The sequence below is a fragment of the Megalops cyprinoides genome, chromosome 14 (assembly GCF_013368585.1).
Source record: "Megalops cyprinoides isolate fMegCyp1 chromosome 14, fMegCyp1.pri, whole genome shotgun sequence".
NCBI lineage: Eukaryota > Metazoa > Chordata > Actinopteri > Elopiformes > Megalopidae > Megalops > Megalops cyprinoides.
This window is the reverse complement of record NC_050596.1, coordinates 6,416,686-6,436,788: the sequence shown is the minus strand read 5'-3', so window position 1 is coordinate 6,436,788 and position 20,103 is coordinate 6,416,686. Positions and strand designations below refer to the sequence as shown.

The window sequence follows — 20,103 nt, the reverse complement described above, 5'->3', positions numbered from 1 at the left end:
TTATCATTACATGATAGATAGATGCATATCAGAGGAAATGCGTTACAAAACATGAATAGTCGTTAACGCCTTTGTCACGTGGACACCTATGTGTTGGCCAAAAAACTATTCCACGGCGCACTTTACTATTTTCGATCATAATGTAAAACACTCGTCATCACACGGATAGCTCCACACACACCACCACAGTGTGCATAGAAAATATATGTAAATCTACTGCTGTAGTGGAACGAGTCGACCATAAAGCCTGCTGATGCACAATGCTCTCTTCAATGTGACGTGGGAATTATTGGCCAAAAGGGGGAAACTTGTTTTTGAAAAATAAACTCGCGCTTCTGACTTTTGACGGGCGCACACGCGCGCCGCTAATGAAACCTTTATGTTCTTTAAATCTTTTTAAATCCACTAATCTCTGCGGCCGGGTTACCTGTGATTAAAAGACCGGGATGACAGATGTGACTGCAGCGGTTCACCCGGTCACGTCTGAACCGATGGTGGATCGGGTTTCCCACCCACCAAAGAACATTAAGTGCCGCTGCTTTCTGCTCCAGGTGTCAGGGATAATGTAGAGGTGGATTCTAGTTCTGATTCTATGTCCCGATTTACTCGGAATGGGGTAAACCCTTTGTTGTGCGCTTACTGCCAGTCGTGTGTACGCGAGAGAAACACAGGGCTTGGTGTCGGGTTCTTAGTTCTTGTGACATCGTACAAGTGAGAACACCAGCCTTTTGGTAGGAGCTCGGATCAAACCGTTTGATTTTAATAACGGTGGATACCGACGACTTGGTCTTAATCTTTAATCTCTGATTGTCAATTATTTTATCCTTTTTATTTACATATCATCGTCATTTTATTTTTTTGCAAATGTCCCGTTGTTTTTGACATGTAAACCTACCGTATGTTCAGACATTTCCTGGCAAATGGTCCGGAGGTTAATATGGCATTAATATGGCAGCAGTCTGTGAAGCGATCCGTTACATTTGTACAGAATTCGCCGAAACATAAAATGGAGACCTTTGGAGAAAACAACAAAACAAAACTAGATAAAACCCAGCAAAAAATCAGATCCGAATCCTGGCTTTCATCCTAAATTATTTGCTAATTGAATAACAGTAGCTGAGACTATGTACTACTTATTTCAAAGAGTTTGATGAAAAGTAAGAGCTCCTTTGAAGTCTCTAATGTACCGATAGCGTCAGGCCTGACAGAACTGCTTGTATCTATTGTAAATAAAAGTATCGTGAGTGGATCCGATGAAACAACTCCTTGAAGACAAGAACACTTGTTTTTTTTTTCTACCTTTGATTGTGAATAGTTCAACGCCCAATACATTAACACAAAAAGTAATTATAAAACGGGCATCGGTGTGGTTATGAAGACATAGCCATGCAGTAATAAACTCGACGAGTGTTCGAACGGTTTTAGTGTGCATTCTTTTAAATAAATGAAAACACATTCAGCCGAGTCAATCTCCTGCCACTTTATGTTATTTGTACCTCGCTTTTCTCGCAAAAGTAGCGGAACAGCCTACTTCGCCGCGCTCACGGCCGCGCAGCGCGCACACAACCTTTTCTCTGTCCAGAGTGCTGGAAATTCTCTTCTATTCAGTCTTCTCAGTATTCTCCCGCAGCCGCAAACTGACATGAAGTCGTTTAAACATTTAGATTAGCGGACTAATGTATACATGTTATGCTAATGCTGTTTAGTTTTAAACCAACACAACACTGAAATTTACGCCCCCGCCCCTCAACAATGATTCAAATCATGCATAATTTAATGCATACAGGTCTGCACCATTTATATTGAAGAGCACTTCACACATGAGGTACAAAGGCTATCAAATTGTATTCAATAGTTTAAATTTGGGTCAACTATGTCTAAAGCATAGACAGGAGTATATTGATGTAAATAAGTATTATTCAAATCAAACTGTACTAATGGTACGCTTAAAGATTTCATTTCTGCACTTTATGAAACCCCGGGTGGTGCAGGAGATCGTAAAATATAATCAGAAGGTAAAGCAGGTTGTTTAGCCCTTATAATTAGAGGAAGGAAATAAAAGGGGGCTTGGTATGTAAATGGTTTAGAAAGCAAGTTCCGTTAATTAAAATCGCCAACGATCAATCAGCTCTCGACCATGTGACCGGCAGATCGGCTCACTCCGGGAGAAGGTGTCATGTTTTCATAAAGAGGCTTAGCATTTTCATAACGGGACGGAACCAACGGGGAAATGTTTAGACTGTTTAAATGTATATTTGCGTCGTTTACAAACGCATTGCTATAGTTTAACTATAGGCTACCCCACATAAACAAGAATTATGTCACTTTAGACAGTTTTGCAGATCAGCTGTTTGTTTTTTAAAAGCGTTTTCTGTCTGTGCGTGTGTTTGTTCGTTTGTGCCGCGTCTTCTGCACTGTATTACTTTGAAAGTTTAGTCTCTCGATGAAGGTGGAGGGCAATTTGAGCGACGCGGGCGGCGGAGCAGGAGCGGGCGAGCGGGGCAGCAGCAGCAGCAGCAGCGACTGCTGCATCTCACGGCTGCTGAGCGTGGTGGAGAGCGAGCTGCAGGCCGGTCGCGAAAAGGGAGACCCCACGGAGAAGCAGCTCAAAGTGAACCTGGAGGAGGCCGAACTCTGGCGGAAATTTAAGGAGGTCACGAATGAAATGATCGTCACCAAGAACGGCAGGTGAGTACTGCCCTGCCCGATGAGTACTGCAGTATCTGTAATCCCTTTGAGTGATTATATTCATTCGCTCTAATCTTATTTTGGAGTTAATATATTCAGCAAGTACCGAGGAAAACGCACGCAGACAAATCGATTTTAAAACCATTCTAAAATATTTGCATGGAAATTATTGATCACATATGCATAGGTCATTCATTTTTCGCATATTTCCTAACACAAGAAAGTTATTTTCCTTAAATTTAAATTTATGTGTTCAATAAGGCACATTTTCGGACCTCATCCACAAATGAAGTAAATCTTAAATTCAAGACATACCATTCCAATAGTTTCTATTTTTGTGAAGTTGTGAAGTTGGTAGAACCTTAATTCGCTCTTATTGATTACATTTGAGTGTAGCCTACTTACTGCATCTTTTTAATAAATCAGATTTTATACGTAGTCTGGATTTTAATTTACTTTAATTTGCTTGTTGTTTTATGCTTATTGTTCATAAGAAAATTTGACAATATTTTGCTTTGTGTTTTATATTTGTCGTTGATTTTTGCGCTTATGACAAACGCTTCGCATGGGAATGATATTTGTTTACTCATCTTGACCCGTCAGTTAAAAACCATCTAGATGCTCTATTAGATTTGAATTGTTTGAGAAATATAGTAATATCGGTATTGACATTTTGTCATTAGGCTACTATTATCCGAATTCAGTAACACCGGACTAAATATTAAAAAACTGTTAATTCGCTTTTTAGTCAGAATGAATTTCATTATCGCTGCTGCTTTTGTTGGTAATGTTGTACAACTATTACATATATACAATAATTATGACAAATGTATAAAAAGAGGTCATTTAATATACGCTTCAATTTTTTTTCTAATTATAATATGAAAATGCCATCACGTATAAGATGTGGAGCAATTAACAACTGAAGCTGAAAGCCACATATAATGGTAAAATAAAACATCTTCTTTTACAAAACATGGTTATCAGGGAATGATGTACTTTTGATAACTGGTAAATTGTTTCAATTAGAAGTGTATGTAAATAATTAAATTAATTTCCTGTTTTTAACGTTGTTCTTTATAATTGCCAAATATCACAACTACTTACAAATGTACTCTCAAAACCGAAAATGACCTTAAATAAGAAGTTAAAATCAATCAACATATCTGCCTGTAAGTGTTGAAACTCAAGTTTTTGAAAAAAAATTGATTTTGCTGTTTAATTATTTGTATGTCCATGACTGGCTTATTAGTTTGGCCCTTTTTGTGAGAATAGATGTACTGCAGGGGTAATTTCAATTTGTTTTAATGGCCCTGTTGATAACAGATTTGGGCTGTTGTTGTGTTTACTCTGAAGCAGGCGACAGGAGGTTTGACCATTGCTCAGTGAGGGGTCAGAGTGTCAGGTGGGCTGGAAGGTGTCCATCCATTTGCATGTTTCTGAATAGCCCCACTTAAAACTTGTTTTCACACAAAAAAGTGAACAGCCACACAAAAGCTGGAAAGGCTTTCATTTTTGGGACTGTAGCCGGAGTGAGTTCCTGTGGTCTGATTCTCGGCTTGGGACTTTGGTCCCCAGGCGAATGTTCCCGGTTCTGAAGGTTAGTGTCTCTGGCCTGGACCCGAATGCCATGTACTCCTTCCTGCTGGATTTCGCCCCCGCTGACTCCCACCGCTGGAAGTACGTCAACGGGGAGTGGATTCCTGCTGGCAAGCCTGAACCCCACAGCCACAGCTGCGTGTACATCCACCCCGACTCGCCCAACTTCGGGGCACACTGGATGAAAGCACCTGTCTCTTTTAGTAAAGTGAAGCTAACCAACAAGCTGAATGGAGGAGGACAGGTGCCTCAGACATACTCTCCCTGTCTGTCTGTTCATTCTCCCTCACCCCCCCCTCTCAATCTCTCTCTCTCTGTCCTTTCTTTTCCGTCATAATGTCATTCTTACAGTTCAGGAATAGGTCTGGCCTCAGTACCATGTCAGAACATTTCTTTGGAATTCAGAGAAAACTGAACTCAATGTCTAGTACAAATGGAAAACATGTGTTCTGAATTCTCAGATACCCAGGCCATAATCTGACTCATAATCCAGACATCCCTTCAAAGTGTTTTACATGCTAGATATGCTGGGTGACCTAGAGGTAAATCCAATTTTCTGTGTCTAACATTGTTCTTTTGGCCGCACAAAAAGACCTGGAGGAAATAAAGGTTTTGCCCACTTTTGATATCCCTTCAGACATCAGCGTTCTTGGAAACCCAAGAGAAGCGGGGCTTTTAGGAGCCTTGGCTGGCCTCTAATCGCAGGCTCTGCCATGGAGAAATATCAAGTGTGCATTTATACAATTAGTGGGATCCTCTCAAGCCTCTTTACCTATGGAGACCCTTTGTTCCCTTGGGACTGCATGTAAACAGGAATAAACAGCTCTTAATTGCCACTTTTGGGATTTAATGGACTTCCTGCTGTTAAAAAAGAGAGCCGTGCTTCAGGTGGTTATCCTGGCTTTCAGGGGCCACGTTATGGGACCTGCGTCCTTCATTCAAGTATGGCTTCAGAGCTAAATTATTGTTGGTATTTACATGTACCAGTTCCACCCCACTCCCCCTCCCCCACCCCCCTCCTGCTCCTTTTCTTTGGCATTTAAATGCCCTGTTGGCAGCACACAGGACCGTGAGTGAGAACCAGTCCTAAATGAAATAATTGCAGTGGTTATTTGTACATTATGGTAATTACCTGTTTTTTTATATGGAAGTCAATTTAGCCCTCAGTCCTTAGATGTTCAGGGAAAAAAAGCAATGGGAGAAAAAAAAACACACACAAAATCCAACAAACAGCCATGCTGATGGATATCTGGTCCTTTTCAGTCATTTCAATGTGAAAGGTGAAGTAATGCCCTCAATTATAATGAAAAACTGTTTGTTTGTTTTTTTTCCCCCGGGGGTTTTATAATTGTTAAATTGGAGAGAGAACTCAGTGCACATATGAGAAGCAGCATTGTCAGCCCCTTCTCTCTGTCGCCCCCTGCTGCTGGGAAAATGTAATGAGATTTAATGATTCTCAATGGGGCTACTGTTGCTCATATCTCAGCCACCAACCCCACCCCCCCGGCACCCCACACACACATACAGAATGGAATATATTTATGGAAAAGATCATGAATCATCAAACAAAACTCTTTTTTTAAAACTTTTTCCACTGTACTCAATTCTCTTCAGGAGAAAACTTCAGATAGACTGGACTCCCATGCATTTTTTCCCCCATCCTTCCAATATCCAGAGCTGAAGTTTTTGGGAAATGCTGCAGGAACTCATTTGTTACTCAGTCAGTGAACACTGTAAACCAAGGAAACTTGACCCTGGTCCTGGTGTGCCATAGCAGAGTTTTACACCACCAGAGCACTTAAGCATCCGATTCAATGAATCAACACCGCAGCAGATTCAGGTTCTCTGGGAATGATTTAAGGAAGGCTGTGAAATCTGATATTATTGATATTATGTGGCCGCTGCTGAAGACCAGGGCTAAGGTTCCCTGCAGTAATTGGTGCTTGAGGTCCTGTGGCTGGAGACTAAAGTCCTGCCCCTCCTTGTTACAGATCATGCTGAACTCCCTGCACAAGTACGAACCCCAGATCCACATTGTGCGTGTCGGGGGCAGCCACCGAATGCTCACCAACATCTCCTTCACGGACACACAGTTCATCGCCGTGACAGCCTATCAGAATGAGGAGGTTAGCCTGGGGTCATCAAGGAAGTTTGGGGTGTGCGCGCGCCTGTGTGTGTGTGTGTGTGTGTGTGTTTGTGGTGGGGGGCACATTCTGTCCTATCAGAATGGGAAATTCAGAATGTGTGGAGGAAGGAGGGGGCCAGATGGGGGGCTTGCATGGGATCTCTATGTTCCATACAGCAGTGTTCACATGCTGCTTGACTCATTTGCTTTACTGCAAAAACGTCACCATTTGTCCCTGTTAAATGGCTTGATCAAATGAATTTTAAAGAGTTTTATTTCTCTTTAAGATCACCGCCCTGAAGATAAAGTACAATCCCTTTGCAAAAGCCTTCTTGGATGCCAAAGAAAGGTAAGCAAAAGAAAGGCAGATTCAGAACTGAGCAGAAGGACATTAAATTGGATCACATTTAGTACTTTGTTGTGTAATTAGGACTGCTTTAAGTAACTCATAAATGGTATCAGATGCTAAATTGACTGGCTTTTTGGTCAAGACCCAAAATAATGAAGTTTCTATAATTAAATGTACAGAATTTAATCTCAGTTTAAATTACAAGAAGTGTGAGTTTTGATAGAGTTGGGTAAAATAACAAAATTGTATGATTTATCATATTAATTCAGTTGTAGCCTGGGGGTAAATAAAGTGTTGATCATTGTGTATGTCATTGATCATTGTTTCTTTGCCTGTCTGTGTTTACACAAACAGAGCAGTTTCACTCATTCAAGTGTAAGGCTCTCACATTAAGCCAGAAGAATTGGAGCTGTCAGTGATCTCATACCAGGGTTCCCACAGTCCAGGCTGGTAGGGCAGTGTGGATATTAGGCGCCCAATTACAGAGCATTTGGAGTTGACCGCATCGCTAAGAAGCTCATTGGTGAGGCAGTGTGAAGTGCGTGAAATTTTTCGAGAGCCGACGGCCGGCGTGCAAGATGACATGCCACGGAGGGGCTGGAGGAGGGAGCGCTCGCCGCGGCGCGTGCTTCACAGGGACGTGATAATGCCAGCCTCGATTACTACCCCGACCTCGTTAGCGCAAGACACCCGCGGTTTTCCCACCGCCGGTCTGCTCTCTCCGTACCGGCTCCTCATCCCGCCGCCTCTCTGGGTCGCCCCGCGTTCCATTCGGTGTTTCGTTAAAAGGGTGCGGTCCATTTTGATTTGATGGTCGCCGGAATCGCTGCAATAGGTCCCATACAGACAACATTTAGAATGAAATAAACCTATACTGGTCCATCAGCTGCTGTTGGGTACTTTTGAATATGGGAAGTAATCTCTTTATGAAGCAGAGTGGGATCACATGTGTATTGTCCATCTGTGATATGTCACAATGACACGGCTGTCCTTTCCACAGGAACCATCCGAAGAATGTGCTTGAGGCCGCGAATGAGAGCCAGCATGTTGGTATATCTCACTGTGAGTCCAAACAGCTAGCCAATCGAGTCATTTCCAGAATGCTAAGCTGCCCCGGGGCTCTGTGCAGTTTGACGCTCAGTGCTGTTCCTGTCAGTAGGTGGCTGGCTGATCTCGAATGCGGACACGCTGTGCACCTCCAGCGGCGGCAGCTACCCCTACAGCGGGGGTCTGCCTCTCACCCCCCCGCATGGATACGAGCGCTACCCCCCGCTCCGCGGCCATCGTCCCGCCCCCTACCCCACCTCCTACATCCACCACCGCAACCATGGCTCAGGTGACAATCTGATCGGCTGGGGCTCAGGGCCAGATGTATGTTTTGGTTGTTTTAAATTGCACATACTATCTCTCCCTCTCTTTGTCCGCTCTCTTTCTGTCTCCACTGGGCTCCTTAGGGTCAAGCAGTCCCAGTGGCTTACAGGTGTTCCCAGGACATGAGAGCTGGACCCCACTTTCCCCCTCAGCTCACCCTGGCATGCTGCCCGTCACCACTCCCTCCCCCTCCCCAGGGAGCAGCAGGTCAGCTGGGAGCCCTCTGTGCGAGTGTGTGTGTTTGTGTGTGTGTGAGACCACACCCCATCTAGAATGTTCATAGGGAGGAAGCAAATCATAGCAGCTTCAGCAAAGGCAGAGACAAAATGTTCAGCATGAAGCACAGGGACAAGAATATAGGCGATGTATGGAACATCAGTGGCTATAGCACACTCTCACCAGATGCTCCTCCCTGTTGACCCCTGACCTCTCTTATCTCAGCCAGTACCCTTGCCTGTGGACTGTGAGCAGCTGCAGCGTTAACTCCTCCGGGCCAGCAGTGGGCAGTGTGAGCTGTGTTCAGGGGCAGATGGTCCGTGCCGGTGGGACCTCAGCCACCTCCTCTCCATGCTCCTTGCTGCAGGGCAACACCTCTGCTGCCATGGAGACGGGAGTGGAGCAGCACACTCATATCAGGCTGGGCGGAGCCGGTTGGGCGGCCATCTCCACCCACTCCTTCTGAAGGGCGTTTCCTGCCACACCAGCCCTGGATTTAACATCCCTGTCATTTATCAGCAGCCCTGTCTTTTATCTATGGGGTTCCCACATTCCTAACACTTTCATTTTGGAACACAGAGAATTGCTGACACTTGTGCTAACTCATGGTACCCTGAGCAAATGCCTGAGGCTGACACACAGCCTGTACATAGCGTGTTGTTCCAATGCAATGACCAACTGTAATGAATCCTGTGCTCTTTCTTAAGGGACTTTGTTGTACTGTTCCTGCTTTTCCTCCATTATTATATCTATATGAGACATGCTATCGCTATGCTGTTTTTTCTGTGATCAGCTTCATAAACATGCAAGTGTGTGTCAACATTTGATCTGACTCTCTATTTATGCTTAAGACCACTTCAGGTATTATATATGGGTTGAAGGGGATGAAAAAGCAGTTGGTTTCATTCAGTTGAAGAATCTCTATAGCTTTTATTAGATACACAGTCATGAAACACTTTTCACAAACTGAACTGTATGTGTACCATAGAAAGCTATTTGTGTGAGATATGCTGAGCATAATTTTCGTCTTTTAAGGACCGATGAAGTACTGATGAATCTGAATCTATAACAGTGATAAATGTTGCTTTGGTAATCAATAAGAAACAAAGACAAGACATTTTTCTGTCAGTAACGTGGTGTTGAATATTGAACTGTGCATGAACCTGTACTGTTGTTTCATAAAGGCAATAAATGTTGGGATGGTCGAGCTGCGTTGTTGATTGCAGAAGGTGTACGCACACTGCTGTTGTTCAACAAACTATCCGTCCTTACCAGCGGCTCTCTCAGCCTGAAGCTCTGTATCACAAATGCAATCAACTTTATTGCTCAGGCAACACCCCACCAAAAAGGAAATTTCAATCAGTCACTGCTTTTCTGTAATTTTTGAGCAGACAAAGATGTCCTCTGGTGCCGTTTACCTTTTGTACCTGAAAGTATGCAGTATACAGTTTCCGTATTTAATAAACTAAAGTCCAATTTTACTAAAGTAAAATCACTTTAGTTTAAATTAGATGAACTACATCATGTGCGACTTAACAATGTTACTTCTCCCGGATGCACCGTGACGACGCTTGCAGGCCTTCATGTTTGCTGCATGGTCATAGTACTGCCTAAACGCAGACTCGCAATTTAAATATTATCAGAGAGCTGACGCGTGGATGCGAAAGTTGTTTACCTGGAAGGGAAGCTAAAGCGATGCTTTGTCAACTATTACATTAATATTTGGTCTCGCAGTCACCCAATTAAATAGCATTTTGAGGCATTCTCTGCGGCGACCGGTGCACCAGATCCTTGGCAGACACTCCGAGTCTCGCTGTGAACCCCACACACAAACTCCCTACTCCGCCTCTCTCATCTACTGTAAATTGGGTCTTTTTATTTTCGCTGTGAAACAACACACAAAGAGATAGCCAATTATAACACCATAATATTTTTACCCTCTTGAAAATGTTATTTTAATCAGGGGCACCGCGTGCGAGAGCCAATCTGTTGTTTTCACATGCGCGTAATGAAATAATAACTGCCCCCTCAGCCCGTAAATAGAGATTTGGCAAGCCACACCGCGAATCGGGGTTCGCACGCACTCGGTTCTGTACCAGTTCCAGAGTTTTAGTGGTGGCTGATGAGTCCCAGCGCGGTTAATTATCCCTGGAGAGGCCAGCGCTCTCAGAAAAAAGAACAGGGCTGTAGATCGCTCTCCGCGTTCTCGTTGGTTCCTGTTCTCGGTGTAAATAGGAGTCAGATATCCAGGGCTGGATTAACTCGTCACTGGGCCCATACCAAATGGACAATTTCAGGCCCCTCGTGCAGCGTAGTAGAGTTGGTTGTGATGCAGGCATCCACCGCCCGTCACAATCATCATTACAAACTTTACACTGTGTGTCGCCCGTTTAAGGATAATGCTTAATGGGGATACGTATCTGGTATCTACTCAAATCGTTGGAATTTATTATACATATGCATAGAGACATAGCAGTGCGTCTCTTTCTCTCTCTCTCTGTCTGTCTGTCTGTCTGTCTCTGCGTGCCAGACAGAATTGGGCCCCTGCTCAGAGTTACAACACCTATCTCCATATCATATTGTCTTGCCATAATGTTACTTCACGGTACATGTGCGCTACTGAATTATTGATTGGAGCAAGCGTGACTAATATTGGAGTTCTCTTTGGTACTCTTTTGAAACGTATACTTACCCTTCTAGGCAAGAGGGTAGCGCTGTCGTTCTAACGAACCTTAAATTCAGCATTCCTGAGGTCGACTCTATTGCATAGTAAACGTTGAGTTAAACAGTCGAGTCTCAGTTGGCCCCTTCACAGGAATCGTATTATACTCTCAACGAGTTTAGGCTAGTACGGAGGTGAGCGGGTCACAACGCCTTTACGTAAGTAACCAATCATTAATCTTGTCTGGGTCTTAGCAGCCTCCTGTGTCACTCATTTGTGGAAATTTTATCAGTGATGCCATCAAATAGAAGTTTTGTGGAACTGCTTTGTCCACAACAGTAATCGTTAGCTTCCTAAAGATGTAAACAGGACGTTAAGCCTTAGCAATGGAGTCAAAGATTCCCAGCACTGAGTCTCTGCATGAGTGAGGTGTTCTAGAAGTTTCTGTTTCATTAGTTCATTACCTGTAAACTAACCGGACTACTATAACAATTCGGTAGATGTTTCATATTTGCCATTCCTTTTTTTCGAGCATGCTCATGAAGACTGGACACCGAAGTTCATCCATCCTATGAATAAAGTTATGGAATAAATTTAAATGGTGAATGCTGTCCTTCCTGGAACTTCTTCCAGTCATCCACTAAGGATTAGACATCTGCAAAGCTTTATTTCATTAATTTTTCAGTGTGTAGCACATTTGCAAATTTGTCATATTTTCCATTTTCCAGGTAGTAAACTCATGATAATCTTGTGTATAGTCACGGAATAATTGTCCAGTTTTCCCAGCTGGCCTGAGGTTTTTTGCTTGATTCCCTGTGGAAAATCCACTATGGTACTTGTAAACGCACTTTGTGACAGCTTGAATTCTATTGGATCTGAATGTGTTATAACAAATAAACTTGACTTGGCTTGACTCCTGAGATAAAGGTTAACTGCAACAGACAGCTCTTCCTTACATCCACACTCTTATTTCGTGTTATTTGCCTGCCAAATTGGAATATGAGTAACTGATATTGTGTATATGTGTCAGTGTATGCTGCATATATTCATACTGTTGTAGCTTCTCTCTAGACATCAGCAGATGTTTAATGTTCTTTGTTTGAGCTGAAATTGGCTGGGTTAAAATAAATAAATAAATAGGCCAGGTGTAACCGCCCACTGATGGGATTTTGCTTTTGTTTGGTGGCACTGATGGCAGCATTTTGACCCAATGTCGGTCTGACTAGAAATTGACCTTACACTTGTAACCAGGGAACACATCTCTAGTATGTGTCACAGTATGTGTCACCACATCAGGGTACCAGCTACAATATTCAGAGTAAAACGGTACGGCTGAATAAACAGTGAATCACAGAGACCCTCATATTATCCTTATTGCCTAATCATCCTCATGTTGCTGTGGTTCTCATGTCTTGTTGCCACCTTGTCTTTCTTCTTTCATGGTTCTCTTGGTGCTTCTTTGGTGCAGTGGTTCCACTGGACGGCTGCTAGAGCACTTTGTCATAGAATAGTCACTTTTCATTGGCTGTCAGTCCTCCTCATCAGCCTTGTATCATGAAACCCCAACACTGCAATGTGATTCACATTTACATTTGCATTATGTCTTTTAGCACATGCTCTTATCCAGAGCGACTTCCAATGTGCAATTGTGCAAATGTGCAAAAGTACAAAGTGCAATTACTAAAAGAGCATGCAAATGTTGTACAAGACATATTTCAGCACAACAAGTGAAACTTAATATCTCCTTTATTATTAGAATGAAAAAAAAACTACAAAAAGTCCCACAAAGAACGAAACTATAATACTGTATATAAAAATTACATGAAAGGGGAACGAGAGCACATGAGGGTAGGGGAAATGAGGTACTGTCTGAAGAAGTGGGTTCTCAGCCTGTTATGGAATGTGGCAAGCAATTCAGCTGTCCTGACCACAACAGCAAGCTCATTCCACCACTTAGGCAAAGACCAAGAAAGGATAAGAATCAGATGAAGGTTTTCTGATTTGCCAGAAACAGAGTCACAGATCAATGAGGTGAAGGGCAAGAAATTTTTTTAAAGCATTTCCCATCACTGTGCATAGTTTTTTTTTTTGCTATTATGTACACTATGCACCCCTGAATAGCTATATTTCTGAGACATTTCACACTTCATATCTCTAAATACATTGGCCTCATTTAGGAATTTCCTCACAATTCAATAACAGAGCTAAATCTTCCTGATATAGCTGGAATAACAAAATAGCTACAATTTACAAACTTTTCAGTCTCTCTATCTTACACTGTGTAATCAACTTGGTTTAGCATATTCTCTGGAAGCATTTACAGTAAGCCAAAGGGCTACGAATGGGGAATGTGAAAAAAAAAAACAATAAACAATCAGAGCGCACCCATTTCTACAAAAAGAAACAGTGTCCAAAAAGGCATTTGGCAATACAACAAAACAGTTTATGATTCTTGTTGTTGTTCAGATATAGAATCATTTTACACCCAAAATCCACACGCACATGTAAAACAGTATGGCATAGTAGACAGGGAACTGGGTTTGTAAACCAAAGGTTGCAGGTTTGATTCTCAGATGACACATTGCTGTCTAAATATTCAGCTGCATAAATGGATGAAATATACAAATGTAAACTGTGTATGTTGCTTTGGCTAAGAGAGTTTACTTGGTAAATGTGCAGATTGGGCATTATTGAGGGCTCATTTAATTAGTTGAAGTTCATCTCTCATCTTGTGGCTTGTTCATTTAATTAGTAGGTAGGTGAAACTGCCACAAGGTGGCAACTGTGTTCTACTGAGAGCTCAGCTGAAAAGCTGCAAGATGCTTTTTTTATTAAAGCAGCTGATCCTAAACTGTGTTGTCAGGACCCGTTGGGGGTGGCTCCCAAGATACATGTATAAAACACATACTGTATCATACCCCCTCCGTGGACATATACACTAATCAAACTAAACACCACACCAGCTAGTGTACATGCAGGAATATTCACATATATCAGAGATAAAATATATTGCTGATTACAGATTTTACCATATGCTACATTTTCATTTGGGATGGGTCACAAGAAAAATGATCCATTTGTTAAGTGGGTCCTGGGCTCGAAAGGAACCCCTGCTTTAAAGTGATACTGTGTTCTCAAAACCACATGTCAGGTAAAAACAGCAAGTCAAGTTTTGGGGGGCGGCCAATGAAGACCCTGTTGTGACACTTTGCTCATACAGGAGTCAGTAGAATATATTGCCAAAAATAAGACAAAACTAAGAGAGTTACTTCTGGATTTATAGGATTGTATTCCTTGTTATCAGTGCACCTTTACATGCTTAAATGAATGAATGTGGAAATGAATGGGTGAATGAATGTATAAATGAATGTGTGAATGACTGGACTGAATGAATGATGCATTCTGTGATTGTATTCTTTCTAAATAATGCACTTTTACACATTGAAATGAATGAATGAAAGAAAGGTTGCATAAACACGTGACTAAATGGAAGAAAGACTGGCTACCAATGCCAATTAATCCTTTATATGTATTCTTTGTATTGATTAAACAATATTAAACAATTATAATTATTACAGACTGGCCTGTACACTTGATTTTTCATGTCTCTCTTCCTCCAGTCTTCACACACATAGCATTGCATTATTCTAGGATCAGCATTTTTCAGTTATGCAATGATGGAGACATTTGTATATTATGAACATGATGTCAGTGGAAGACAGTTTGACTACTGACAACAAAAAAAAGGAAAAAAGGGTTCTTAGATAAAAAGGGAAAACAACGTAGCTAATTCAAATAGTTATTATTTCAGACCCCAAATTCAAATTTTGCCCATGTAGTTATTTCAACGGTAGAATTGTTTTCTTAAATATCTGAGGGGCCAAGGTGGGTCTGGTTTCACACAGAATGACACTGTTTTAAATTACATATTGAATCAAATGAGGACATTTACATTGCTGCGGCAATCTAAACATTCAGCCATGTGTCTCTATGGTTCTCAGCCACAGAGTCAGTAGTTAGCATTTCTTCTTCGGGCCTGTTATTTTTATTTATTTTGATAGTTTAACAATTCACAGGGTGCACTTATGACAGATACTTCAGGCATGCCGTGATGTTAAAACAAACCAGAACACAATTCTTCAGATAAACCTCAGATAAACTAGCAGACGCAAAAACATTGCACTTCGGACAAAAAATTTGTGTAAATGACCAAATTTTTTTTTCCCTTTGCCTGCTTGTGTGGACGACTCATGTATTCTAGGTAACATGGAGACTGTATCAACTGTTTTACATTTAAGTATTGTGTATTTGATACTGCAGTGACCGTAGTAACATTGTTTTTCTCTCTCTTTTTTTGAAGGGTTATTCAATGGCTTTTCACTCTCACAAAGACGGCGCTGGACATGATTTACATTTGCATTTACATTTATTCATTTGGCAGACGCTTTTATCCAAAGCGACTTACATAGGTAAGTTATCCATTTATACAGCTGGATATTTACTGAGGCAACTGTGGGTTAAGTACCTTGCCCAAGGGTACAGCAGCAGTGTCCCAGCGGGGATTGAACCGGCAACCTTTCGGTTACGAGTCCTGCTCCTTAACCACTATGCTACACTGCCGCCCGCCGATAAAATATGATGCTGGGTCACGGAGCGCAGAGGTTTTCGCAGAGACCTGGGAGCCTGACATGCAAGGTAGACTGTCCTACACACTAGCACTGAGACCTCAGGCACAGTGAAATGCCTGCCATTGATCGTGGGCGGCTTTGACAGGGCGCTTTAGCTTCAGTAGCCAAAGCGAACAGCCATTTTCGCAGACCTTTTCTTCTCGAAAATAAGGTCAACCGATGGCTATTGCATCATTGCGCTGCAAAACCGCATAACCCTGTACTATCCGTGCTTCCTCCACCAGCAGTGTGGGCCTCGCTGCAGTGTTTGTTGGGTCTAGCAGAAACCCTCTGAATGGGTTTTTTTTTTCGCATTCACTTTTTTGCAGACATTGATGACAATCTGATGTTATCTGCCTCGTGTGGACTCCTACGTCTCACATTTTGAGCCTCCTGACCTGCATGTGAGGGAGCCTGGAGGGAGACTGGAGGCATGCACTTTCAGTCTCGCTTTGAATCAAGGCACAACTGAAAACTTGTGTTCGATTTCAGTGCATGAAGGAGTGACAGCTCCGCCCCCACAGGAATCTCGGCTCGTGTGAATAGAAACCATCTCCCACGAGATATCCCAGGCAAGACAATAGGTACAAGTCCCTAATAAGGGCCCCTCCCAGGGCTCCAGAGCTCCTGCTAGAAGGAACAAGATTACGGCGCCTTTGTTACTCTGTCAGATGGCCAAGCCTGCCCAGGGCCACCTTGTCAACCCCTGTCCACCTCACTGGCTTGAGGAGTCACGGAATAATTGTCCAGTTTTTCCCAGCTGGCCTGGTGTTTTTTTGCTTGATTCCCTGTGGAAAATCAACTATGGTACTTGTAAACGCACTTTGTGACAGCCTGAATTCTATTGGATCTGAATGTGTTAGGACAAATAAACTTGACTTGGCTTGACTCCTGAGATAAAGGTTAACTGCAACAGACAGCTCTTCCTTACATCCACACTCTTATTTCGTGTTATTTGCCTGCCAAACTGGAATATGTGTAACTGCTGAGAACACAAGCACACACACTCACGCGCTCACACACACACACACACAAGACATTCAGTCAAAACCCACAAATTGCATTATAACATACCTTGTAAAATACAGGCTACAATTTATATCACTGTGGGCAACATTTAACAAGATGTAATATTGCACTGTTAACACAATTTGAACATAATTTATTCACTTATGTTATAAAAGTTTTTTATGTTTTTTGTCTTTTCAGTTCTTATCAACAAAGAGCAATTATCACAAGGAGTTTTCACAGCCATTGTGTCATATCTTCTCCAATAAGTTCATTAGAACATAAGTTTAAGGAAGAGAACAGACCATTCAACCCAGAGTGTCACTCTGCCCATAGTCTAGACTGTGCCTAGAGCTGTGTCAAACTTCTCCTGGGCTTGACAGTTGGTTCATTTAAAACTGAAAAACCATACATCTGGAGGGGGTGGCTTTGACACTCCAATATACCATACAGCTGACCATGTATTCACATGAACCCAGTGGCTCCAGCAGACCACCAGTGCATATTCTGACAGGATTATAAAAAAGAAGTCACAGCATGAATTGCCTCTGGTAGAAAAGGTAATATTTTCTGTAAAATAATGTACAACATCTTTTCTTGGTTAATAGAAGGTAAATTACATTAGTCACCCGTTACTAATGTCTCTCATTCTTGACAGGCTTTTAATATTGTCATAGAGCATAGTATTATAATCTGATCCCTAATATGTTCCTCATTTAGGCACTACTAATGTTCCCAGTGTAATTTAAGCCATATACTGTATGTTCTCAAGGATTTATGGGGTCACTTCCTGCAATTTATGGTACATTCAGGTGGTCCTCCCCCATCTTCAAAAAATAACTGCCCTGAAAGGACCCAGTTGATTAGGAATATATTTGTCTGTGACTTTTGGCTTTTGGTTCATTTCCCCAACATTTGGTACAAATTTCCCCAACACTTCTTTGCCATGTAATATGTGGGTGGGTATGTTTGAGTGCAGGTGTGTGTGTGTGGGGGGGGGGGGGGGGGGGGGGGTGGTATGTGCATGAAGGGGGGGCGTGTATATTATGTGTGTGTTGTTTGTGTGTGTACGGGTGTGCATAGGAGTGTGTGCAGGAGTCATGAAGCTGCTTACCTATTGCTGAAAAGATTCATTTGTCTCTGCCATGGGCGTGTTTCTGTGGTGTCATAATAAACAGCTAGGCTTCACTTTTTTTTTTTTTTTGAGCTTGTACTCTAGCAGTGCAATGTAAGGCAGCCAATGTGTCTTCAAGTTCCCCCAAAATGCCTCAGGTGCTGTGTGTGTACTGAGACAGAAAAACAGCTCCCTGCTGTAATTTGCAGCTGGCATTGACAGTGCCACTATAGAGATGTATTGCGATCGACTTGTTGAGACTCAAGCTCACAGCCCTGGGGCTGAGTCTTGGGAAAATTTATTCTGAGAGTAATAAAAGGAGAAGCAGGCCCACACATAGGTCCCCAGCCAGGGTTTGGCTCCTTCGGTTTTGCATGTGAGAATTACCTGAAGTACAAATCTGGGTTTGCCATGTGCGTTACAAGAATCGCTAAGAAAAAATGGACAAGTGCCATGAAAACTGTACTGTTTACCTGTGGCCAATGCCATGCTGAAGCGAAACTGCTTTTCATGCTACTTGTGGGTATTTGTGAACTGTTAGACAGACCAGTATTTAAGATACATACTATTTTTCAGGAAACAATGAGATTGACCTGTTCTGGCTCTGTATTTGATGCTTCAACTGGGTGGCCATGACATTGCTGGGCTATGGGACCCAGCCAGAAGAATAGCTCCCCCTGCTGGCCTGGCTGACTACATGAATGGAAGTGTCCCATCTGTAAACAACTGAAAATATGAACATGACAGGTGGTCACTTCCACAAAATAAATGGCTATTTTTCCAGAGGAGATCTCATCTGCACGCATGCACCTCACCCACTCTCCACTGTTTCCTCACGCAGTCTGCCTTTGTACAGCACATGCGCTGTGGGTCTGGGGAATCTTTGTAGGTGCTGAGCCCGTGGTGTGGAAAGAGCAGTTATGGGGATTTTACTGGCCTCACAAGGCCCAAAGAATGAGGAAGTGTGTCCCATGATGCAGCTGCTGCTGACGCTGCCAGAAAGTGTGTGAGGAAGGATGAGGAAGGGGTCACAAGTGCCATCGTCAGGATGGAAGAGCTCTTTTTTCACTCCCCTCCACTCTGAGCACGGCCTCTGCAGTGATTTATTCTGCTTTCATGCTGACTAACCCTAGTTTCACAACCTAAGGTTATAACTGCATGTGGCTGCAGCATTAAAACTCAAAGAGCAATACAGAAGTAGAGCACCATTCTGGCCTTGCACCTAGAGCACAAATATTCCTGATGCTAAAACTTTAATTGCTGTCAGAATTCGCACATTTTTTGCAAACACTTTCGTTTTTACTCAGACTTGGACGTCTGGAAACCGTGTAACTGTTCATGTGACTTACAATTAAGTGCGAATTGAATAGTTATTTCCCACGGTATCTTTAAATACACGTCTTCAGATATTGGTTGGCTTGTTTCAGTTTGAAACGTACAGCTATATGTCGTCTGAGGGAGGAACGTGCAGGAATCCAGCTGATCATGCGTGCGTATTGATTTAATGAAATTGTTTGGGATCGTCTGTGAAATGGATGAATTTAAATAACTTTGGGAGAGGGATGTTGTGAAAATCAGCTCTCAGGGAGCACGAAATGATAGGGCGATTGAGCACTATTGAATTTATGTTTGCATGATTGATTGACGAGTCCTTTCAGCAACTACCAGCTGAATTCCTTGGAGAAGTTGTTGACCTCAAATATGCAGATAAGGCAGGTAGATGTGCCAATGTTCACCTGTGTAACAAAGAGCTCAGCCTGCAATCAACAGCTTAACATTTTGTCAATGTCAGAAAATTTCCTTCTTATAGGCTTGGGTTGTACAGTATTTAACTCTGTGTTCGTGCATCCGTGTGTGCATTGTACATGATGTAAGTTTCAAAGAAATCCTTGTTAGAAGACTTGGGCTTCTGTATGTGCTGAATGGGTGTAACAACTATCCATATCCAGGATGAGTGGTCAGTGTTTTGTGGAGTTCAGTTCAGTAATGGCTCTGGGGTAAAAGCTGTTTTTTGAGCCTGGAAGTGCGGGACTTTAAGGCCCTATAGCACCTTCCAGATGGCAGCAGAAAGAGGTGATGGCAGGGGTGAGTTGCATCCCTCAGAATGTTGCTGGCTCTGCGGAGGCAGCGTGATCTGAAGGTGTCTTCCAGTGAGGGCAGGGGGAGTCCAGTTATTTCCTGGGCTGTGTTTATGACTCTCTGGAGAGCTCTCCTGTCTGCTGCTGTGCAGTTGGCATACCATGCTGTAATACAGTATGTCAATACACTCTCAACAGAGCAGTGTTAGAAGGACACGAGCAGCTC

The 20,103-nt window shown here is 42.6% G+C and overlaps 1 protein-coding gene across 1 annotated transcript; it reads left to right on the top strand.

Annotated features, from left to right (window-relative positions):
- The first annotated feature begins 2,443 nt into the window (after window positions 1-2,443).
- Window positions 2,444-8,814, top strand: tbx19 (T-box transcription factor 19). Its single transcript, XM_036545524.1, has 8 exons — window positions 2,444-2,688; window positions 4,267-4,531; window positions 6,279-6,413; window positions 6,700-6,761; window positions 7,762-7,823; window positions 7,921-8,097; window positions 8,216-8,339; window positions 8,574-8,814. Exons 1-8 carry the CDS (start codon window positions 2,444-2,446, stop codon window positions 8,812-8,814), a joined length of 1,311 nt encoding a protein of 436 aa, XP_036401417.1.
- The last annotated feature ends 11,289 nt before the right edge of the window (window positions 8,815-20,103 follow it).

Excerpts from the sequence above, each read along its gene's own strand:
- tbx19 (XM_036545524.1), top strand. The coding sequence starts at position 2,444 with ATGAAGGTGGAGGGCAATTTGAGCGACGCGGGCGGCGGAGCAGGAGCG. Across the intron at positions 2,689-4,266 it reads ATCGTCACCAAGAACGGCAG|GCGAATGTTCCCGGTTCTGA; the intron begins GTGAGTACTGCC and ends TTTGGTCCCCAG. Across the intron at positions 6,762-7,761 it reads TTCTTGGATGCCAAAGAAAG|GAACCATCCGAAGAATGTGC; the intron begins GTAAGCAAAAGA and ends TCCTTTCCACAG.